Genomic DNA, 9,178 nt, shown 5'->3' with positions numbered 1-9,178 from the left:
GTTGGCTGAGCAGTGGCGGTTAAAGTAGACGTAAGCCGAACCTGAATGACCACTGATGACATTGTATATTACCGGGAGGGTGGGTGGGCGGGCAACCTCGGCATTCCAGCTATTGTGGAACAGGAGGCGTTCCGAGGTGACCTACCCCGGGTCTGTTGTGTAGGATTACATTTCCTAGCATGGCTGGGGATAGGCTTTGTTGGCTTCCACATTGTTCTTGAAGGCCATTGTGTGATAAGTCCAAGAGACACAGGGACGTAGTCTATGGATACCAGGATCTAGATCTGCCAGTGGACCTCCCAAAGTCATTTCTGGGTCACAAGGTGATTTGTCACGGCCACCCGGAACTGACGCGAGGAATTAAGTTTAGAAGAGTTCCTTGGTTATGTACCATGGCCACCAGCCATGTCCACCAAGCCAATCCCTTGCCTCCATGGGAGTGTTTGTTCAGTCAATCGACCCCATTCAAGCTACACTGGTCAAGAGTTTGTGGGCACCTGATCCTTACACTTTGTTGGACATCCCCTTCCAAAGCCATGGTTGTTAATATGGAGTTGCCCCTCCTATAACGGCCTACGAAGAGTTTGGTGGGAATTTTGTTGCCATAAAGCCAGAAGAACATGTGTGAGGTCAGGTGCTGATGGTAGATGAGAAAACCTGGCTCACAATCCGCATTCGTATTCATCCTTCGGGTGTTCAGTAGATTGGTTGAACTGGATGGACCTGTGTCTATGTTCAACACTCTAAGTTATTATGTAGATCACCTTTGGGATGATTTGTAACATGGATGTCACCAGCTTGGTGTGGAGCAACTCGAGTGTCCTGCACTGAACCCTGACCTTGTGCTAACAGTTTAGGTGAAGACCCTTTTCTGTTCCACCATGACTGTTCCCTACGTACAAAGCAAGCTCCATAAAGACATGGTGTGACCAGCTTGATGTGGAGGAACTCGAGTGTCCAGCACGGAGCCCTGACCTCAAACCTACTAAGACCTGTGGGATGAATTGGAGCTAGGTCTTCTCATTTCAGGTTTCCTCCAGAGGTTCCTAGAGAAGAGCACAGTGGAGGACAGATCCCCCGCTGGCCTACTAGTTTTCCACTGCTCTCTTCTCTGGTAACCTCTGGTGGAACACCAGGATGAGAAGACCTGGCTCCAATTCATTCCAAAGGTCTTTAGTAGGGTTGAGGTCAGGGATCTGTGCAGGACACTTGAGTTCCTCCACACCACACTAGTCACACCATATGGAGTTGGCTTTGTACACAGGGGACAATCATGGTGGAACTGAAAAGGGCCTTCACCAAACTGTTGCCACAAGGCTGGAAGATCCCAATTGTCTACAATGTCTTTGTTTGATTTAGAATGAAAAGAACCCTCCAATGGAGACACCTGAACTCCATCATTTGTAGGGGGGTCCTCATACTTTTGACCATGTAGTGTCTGCGGGATCCTCATGTTGATATCTCCTACAGAACACTTCACCAAACTGTTGCCACAAGGTTGCAAGAGCACAATTGTCCACAATGTCTTCGTAGGATGAACAAGAACCTTTGGCCATAGCCTGACATGTAGGAGCCCACAGTCTCAACCATATGGTCTGAAGTGTAGGAGCCCATTGTACACAGGGGACAGTCATGGTGGAACTGAAAGGGGTCTTCACCACATTGGTCACACCATGTCTGTATGGAGCTGGCTTTGTACACGGGACAGCCATGGCGGGACAGAAAAGGGTCTTCACCAAACTGTGACCACAAGCTTGGAAGAGAGCAATGGCCTACAATGTCTTTGCATGATTTAATATGAACACAACCTTCTCTGGAGACACCTATCCTTTTGGATGGTGGTCTTCATAATTTCGCCCGCCCCGCCCCCTACATGATTGTGCTTGTTGACCTGATGATGAAATTATACAATATTGTCTGCCTGATGCTGACCTGTGATTTTTATTCTTTCAGTGCCGGGAGCTCCAGGGCTTCATCCAACCTCTGACCGAGCTTCTTAATGGACTAAAAAGGGGCAGATACGACAGAGGTGAATATTAAATGGAAACTGTAAAATGTTAATGACGTATTTAATTTGTATTGTACTATCGCTTCAATCCTTTTACAAGTGATTATCTAATACATGGAAAAGGGATTCCAGAGCTCCATGGGTTAGCTAAAGAGACGGCACAGCAGAAGCTGCCTGCCTGCAGGCTTGCTTTCTCTGATTGAATCCTCAGACAAAGTGATGGGGGGGGAGGAGTCACTGCTCTGATTCATGTGTGTATTGCAGCTTGAGCTACTGAACTCTGTAAGTGACTTTTTACAACAACTTTTTACTACTCTACTTGATAGCTTGGGGCCACCATGACTATGGACTGTACCCTAGTGCACATGTGTGTTGTGGCCTCATCAATTCCTGTAGATGGTCCCTAACTGGGGGCCGCCAAGGCTATGGACTGTACCCTAGTGTACATGCTCGTGACCCCGCCATTCCTGTAGATGGTCCCTACTCTTCTAGATAGCTTGGGGCCACCATGACTATGGACTGTTCCCCGGTGCACCATGGCCCCTGGTCTATACTCTGCTGGGGGCCTCTGCCAGTAAACCTTAAAAAGGTTGTACAGCCATCGGGTTTCGACTCCCTTCTCACCATGGGAAGCCATTTCAGGGCCAGGAGAGGAGCCGGTACAACTGTGTTACACTGAAAGGAATGATGGAGTTCCCCTTTAAGCGGGGGATGGGGTGGATCCCTCTTGCGATGGCGGTTTTCAGTGATTTGCAATGTAAATCGGTTACATAACAGGAGAGCGCGCTGAGTTTTCCTTCACATGGCGCTGCAGGAGATTGAGCCTACATCCGACTCCACGGCGCTGGGCTCCCCCCCTCCTCCTTCTCCCAGCGATCGCTTAAAGGGGAACGGAAGTCATTTTAACATCCTCCATTCACGGAAGCGGGGTTAACCCCCTTCATGGCCAGAGCTGATTTAAAACCGAGCCGGCCGGGATTCACCGACAAGAACTGCAACCAGTTAAAATATACAACTTTTTTTATTGTTACATTGTTTCAATTTGTATCTTTTTATTATTATTATAATTTATTTTTTAAAATTTGATCCAATGATCTTTCGCTGAAATGGGATCGATCGGCGCTTCAACTTTAACGATCCATTTGGTGGAATTTTGGTCAAATTTTTCCTCTTTGAGGATCAGTCCTCGCAGTATTTTGAACAGAGCCACCGGCATTGGATCCACACGTCTCATTTTAGGCCGAACTCCCGGCGGGCGTAAGACATAAAGGAACGCAGCTGTATAATCCTTAATCTATTTGAATTACGAGTGACCCCCATATCAGCCGTCTCTGTACAGCAGAGCTCAGACTGGAGGAGGAGGAAGCAGCACGAGGCGCCAATCCGTTCACGTGCTGACAGGAGGAGAGAGCAGAAAGATCGTTTTGTAGAGCGCCGCACAAACTCTTGGCGCTTTCTAAATCTTGTATAATAATGAGCTCATCACCGTGCTGCTTCTCCGAATACTGGGTTGGGGGCTCGTCCGGGATGACCTGGGCTCAGAGGAAGAGGGTTGAATGTCAGACTGAGGACATCTAGTGGCAGAATAGAATTATTGCGGGGGGGAATCTCTGGATTGAAGGTGAATATGTCTGTTTTGGCTGGAGTTCGGAATGAGACATTTCGGAAGTGACCGGTCCTCTTGAGACAAGACGTCATCCACGTGCCTCAGGCAGTGTGCAGTTCATCTTAGTCATGTGACCAGTCTTTTCCGCATTCCGAGTACGTGATGCGCCTTCTTACCTTTTTAACATTCTCCCTTCGCAGTGAGGGAAGAGTCAATAGGCGACATTCCTCCCGTCCTTTGTCAGCGGCGCTCGGCATTATCCTGTCTCCCCGGGGGCGGCCGGCTCCTCGCTGTGCCGCCGTTTACCTCACTGAACTCTGCGTTCTGCAGGAGGCATCGATTGGAGTAGAGAGCCCCACGTGGGGGGGGTTAAGGCTTTGAAAGGTTTGGAACACAAAGGATGACGGATCAAAGTAACACAAAGAAAGATCAAGAGTGCGGCGCATTTCGAGGAACGAGCGTGCCGGGAGCGAATGTTCACCTTGAAGTATAAAGCGATCAATATCGACGGCTCCGAGGATCTCCTACAAGCTTCAACATGGCGGCCAAGAGACATTTCTAATCATTTCATTATAATCCTGGTGATCCCACCATGGAGGTCCTTGTTCAGGCGCTTCCTGTTGTAGGGTGACGATGCTCTGTCCTTGTTCAGGTGCTTCCTGTTGTAGGGTGACGACGCTCTGTCCTTGTTCAGGCACTTCCTGTTATAGGGTGACAAGACTCTGTCCTTGTGGCGCTTCCTGTTATAGGGTGACGACGCTCTGGCCTTCTTCAGGCGCTTCCTGTTGTAGGGTGACGATGCTCTGGCCTTGTTCAGGCGCTTCCTGTTGTAAGGAGACGACACTCTGGCCTTGTTCAGGCACTTCCTGTTATAGGGTGACGACGCTTTGTCCTCGTTCCGGCCCTTCCTGTTATGGGGTGACAGCACTCTCTCCTTAGCCTTTGGTGATCCCACCATGGAGGTCCATGTTCAGGCACTTCCTGTTATAGAGTGACCACGCTCCTGGCCTTGTTCAGGCACTTCCTGTTATAGGGTGATAATGCTCTGGCCTTGTTCTCTGGTGACCCCCCCACCATGGAGGCACTTCCTGTTCTAGGGTGACGACGCTCTGTCCTCCTGCGTTGTCACCCGGGACTACATCAGGGTTGGTTGGATGGACTTCGGTTCTGGGTTCCTTGTTCTTTAGGTTGCAGCTCTCCGCCGTCTCGTGTAGTTCATCGGCCGCGGGGACCTTTTTAATGACGCGGTGGCGCTAAAAGCAAATTTGAGGGCGGATTGACTAACTCTGAGGACGTGTCGGGTGCGGTGACCTCGCGATCAGGACCAATCTCCTTTTTATTTGCGCTCCTCGCACTTCGAGTTCTTTACATTTTGTTGCCTCATTTAACCTTTCGTCTCTCCCCTCCCCCTCCCCTCGGCCGTCTGCGGTTTTTCATTTAATGTACACGGCACGGAGTTCATTCGTGAGTCATTCCGCAGATCTCCGCCGCGTTCTCATATTCCCCGATCGCAGCTCCTCCGCGCAATCCATGATTACCGACTAATTAATTGGATAGTTGCTGGTGAAGTATCGTTTCCCCGGGAGATCGGCGTGTTCCCGGCATCTGGAATACGAGGAGGAGGAGATGAAAAAGATATTTTGTAGCAAATTGTATTATATTGCAGTTTGAGGTTCATCAGCACAAAGTCCATCAGAGTTCATTCGACCTGAGCAAGCCGGACCCTCAACCTGAGCAACCCGAACCCTCAACCTGAGCAAACCCGACCCTCAACCTGCGCAAACTTGACCCCGGACCCTCGGCCTGAGCATCCCGTCCTCTGGAACCTCCAACCTGAGCAACCGGACCCTCAACCTGTGCGAAACACCCCCCCCTCTCGTACCCTCCAACCTGAGCAACTCAACCTTCAGCCTGACTGACCCTCAACCCGACCTCGGCCTGGGCAACCTACTCAACACCAAGAGTGTCAGCTTCTTCTCTGACTTGGATACTCCAAGGGCGGGACCTTCCAACCATAGCTCTGGACTCAGACTCTGGGAAATGGGTTGCTTTTCCCTAGTTGGGGATCTTCTGCATACCTAAGAACGGTTTTGGCAATGGAGCATTCAATCCCTAAAAATGTATATTATAGGTGAACTCCACAAGCAGCAAGACTACCCTGCCGTAATTTCCACCGCTGTTTCTGCCCACCTGGGAGTTTTGAGTATCTGGTCTCTCCATCCATGCTCTAGACCCGGGAACTCAGCACAGGGATGGTGGGAGCCCCTCATAATTGGCACAGCGGGTGTACAGACCCGGGAACTCAGCACAGGGATGGTGGGAGCCCCTCATAATGGGCACAGCGGGTGTACAGACCCGGGAACTCAGCACAGGGATGGTGGGAGCCCCTCATAATGGGCACAGCGGGTGTACAGACCCGGGAACTCAGCACAGGGATGGTGGGAGCTCCTCATAATGGGCACAGCGGGTGTACAGACCCGGGAACTCAGCACAGGGATGGTGGGAGCCCCTCATAATGGGCACAGCAGGTGTACAGCCCCGGAACTCAGCACAGGGATGGTGGGAGCTCCTCATAATGGGCACAGCGGGTGTACAGACCCGGGAACTCAGCACAGGGATGGTGGGAGCCCCTCATAATGGGCACAGCGGGTGTACAGACCCGGGAACTCAGCACAGGGATGGTGGGAGCTCCTCATAATGGGCACAGCGGGTGTACAGACCCGGGAACTCAGCACAGGGATGGTGGGAGCTCCTCATAATGGACAATGTGTGTGTGTGACAAAATAAGTACAATTACAATAAAAGGAGAGTTTTATACTTTTGCACATTTGTGGTCTGTATAGCAGATTTCTATAAAAATGTTTTCATTCTGTGGTTTCAGGCCTGAACAGTTTCCAGCAGAGCGTGGCCATGGATCGCATTCAGAGGATTGTTGGCGTTCTGCAGAAGCCAGAGATGGGGTGAGTGTTATTGAGGAGATGCTTGTCAAATGATGTCACCCACTCAGAACCATCTGTGTTAATTCTGTATCTACGCTATATGGCCAGACATATGAGGAGGACCCCCCCTCCAGATGATGGGGTTTAGATAGTGAAGGTTCCATTTAATAGTCCATCATACATAGACATTGTAGACCACTGTGCTCTTCCAGCCTTGTGGTCACAGTTTGGTGAAGACCCTTTTCTGTTCCACCATGACTGTCCCCTGTGTACAACGCCAGTTTCATAGAGACATGGTGTGACCAGTTTGGTGGAGGAACTTGAGTCCTGACCTCAACCCTACTGAACACCTTCCACACCAATCTTGTGGAAAGCTTTTGTAGAAGAGTTGAGTGGTATAGCTGTGAAGGGGGCAACTCTATATTGATGGACATGGTCTTAGAATGGGGTGTCTGCAAGTACAGATAGGTGTGATGGTCGGGGGTCTTCAAGTACATAGAGGTGTGATGGTCGGGTGTCCACAAATGTTCAGCCATATAGTGTAGTTCCATCTTCTTATACTTTGGTAATATTATATGGCCACCTCCATGTCCCCATCAGCTCACCTCCAACCAATTTTACATTACAGGGAGCGTTACCTGGGCACCTTACTACAAGTAGAGATGATGCTGAAGATTTGGTTCCCCGGTGTCAGCAGCTCCTCCTCCTCGTCTTCATCCTCCTCAGACTTTGACATGGAAGAACCTCAAAACAAAATGGCCAAGGTAAGGACAACTCCAGGCAGAGATAAAGTAAAACGAATGCAGCTTTGTATTCAATAGTACGTCATTAAATGAAAGCCTGATGCTCTCCTTCACCCTTTGGCTGAAATATCATATTTGTTTCCTTTACAGAGCCCAGTTGTTGGATCTACGGGACAGAAAAGCTGCCATCAAAGACCGGTCCTTTCTTCCAGCGGTCCTAATATTCGTAAACCACACGAAAGTCACAACTTAGGCCAAGTTGAGTGTGTGTGCTGCAAAGAAGCCATGGCAGAATGGCCAACCATGAACTTGACCTGGATGCACAGTGCGCCCATCTGCAACCCACCTCTGAGCCAGGTGGACCTCCATCGTCTCAACACGGCCTTGGGCCAGGACTTGTTGTGGCCGAACGGCAACAGCTGCGGCGTCATTTTCTTGGTACAGAACAGTCAGGCCTCGGCGTCCTCTACAATGGAATCCGTATACAGCGAAGATAAACCTTTGGACCTTCGCTATTTGGGGAAAGGGGCGCAAGAGCAATTTCCTAGCCGGAGTAAGAGCACCCCGGCCGTCTTTTCCCTAGGCAACAAGAGCGGTCTCAGGCATTTGAAGACACATTCACATTCGCTCGCTCACCTTCCAACGTCCACGCAGACCTTCGGTGAAGAGAACACATAGACCACCTTTTGTTTCTCTTCTCCCGGTCAGTTTCATCTCCATCAAGATCACACGGGGCCGCTAGTCTCGGAAATGTTGGAGATCCAGCCGAAACAAGGGGGGGAAGAACCATAAGAGCGGACATGTTGCGCTGTGGTGAGGCCTTTTTTTTTTCTTAAGGCTTCAGGATTTTCTTCTGTTACACCGAGCTAAATTCCAAAGAGACGCTAGAAAGGTGATGTGCTCTCCCGGTGGCCAACAGCGGCGTCTTGAAGGGGAGCGTAGAGCAATATCTCATGTGTCTTGAGGTGTACGGACTTCATCAAAGCACTTTCGGCATGTTGACTATGTCATGATACAGACTACGGCTTGTGGCCCCAAATTCCCCCAAAATGTTCCCCTTTTTTTATCTATTTTGTTGTAACATATTTGGCACGGTTTGAAATCATAAGAGACTTGCCAAACCATTAAAATTTCAAATATCTATGGTGTCCTCCAATGGATGGGTCATAAAGGGACGAGAGCTCATTCTCCACCGCCAGGTCCTCACCCTTACCATGATACTTCGAGCCCCGGTGGGCTGAGGTCGCCTCTCCTTAAGGCTGGGTTCACACCTAGGCATATCGAATATGCGCGTTTGTCGCACGTTTCTACCGCGATTCGAGGGCTACCTGGCTGTATCCCAATGGATACGCGCGGCAAATACGCCCCAAAGAAGCTCCTGTACTTCTTTGGGCGTAGGGCGTTTTGTAGCGCGTTCATACGGCCTGTAATACTCTCAGGTGTGAACCATACCCATAGGAAATAATGGGATTTCGGGGTGTTTGAGCGTTTTGCAGAGCGTTTCACCTTCCAACGTCCACGCAGACCTTCGGTGAAGAGAACACATAGACCACCTTTTGTTTCTCTTCTCCCGGTCAGTTTCATCTCCATCAAGATCACACGGGGCCGCTAGTCTCGGAAATGTTGGAGATCCAGCCGAAACAAGGGGGGGAAGAACCATAAGAGCGGACATGTTGCGCTGTGGTGAGGCCTTTTTTTTTTCTTAAGGCTTCAGGATTTTCTTCTGTTACACCGAGCTAAATTCCAAAGAGACGCTAGAAAGGTGATGTGCTCTCCCGGTGGCCAACAGCGGCGTCTTGAAGGGGAGCGTAGAGCAATATCTCATGTGTCTTGAGGTGTACGGACTTCATCAAAGCACTTTCGGCATGTTGACTATGTCATG

General features: G+C 50.0%; 1 protein-coding gene across 1 annotated transcript in view; it reads left to right on the top strand.

The window, feature by feature from the left end:
- Nucleotides 1-7,974, top strand: part of CIART (circadian associated repressor of transcription) — a 16,225-nt gene extending 8,251 nt beyond the window's left edge. Inside the window, exons 2-5 of the mRNA XM_018566055.1 lie at nt 1,954-2,029; nt 6,496-6,574; nt 7,182-7,317; nt 7,447-7,974. Coding sequence (XP_018421557.1) covers nt 1,954-2,029; nt 6,496-6,574; nt 7,182-7,317; nt 7,447-7,974 — 819 coding nt within the window. The remainder of the gene's footprint in view (nt 1-1,953; nt 2,030-6,495; nt 6,575-7,181; nt 7,318-7,446) is intronic.
- The last annotated feature ends 1,204 nt before the right edge of the window (nt 7,975-9,178 follow it).

The sequence above is a fragment of the Nanorana parkeri genome, unplaced genomic scaffold (assembly GCF_000935625.1).
Source record: "Nanorana parkeri isolate BGI_ZX_2015 unplaced genomic scaffold, ASM93562v1 scaffold911, whole genome shotgun sequence".
NCBI classification, from domain to species: domain Eukaryota; kingdom Metazoa; phylum Chordata; class Amphibia; order Anura; family Dicroglossidae; genus Nanorana; species Nanorana parkeri.
This window is presented reverse-complemented; position numbering and strand designations above follow the sequence as displayed.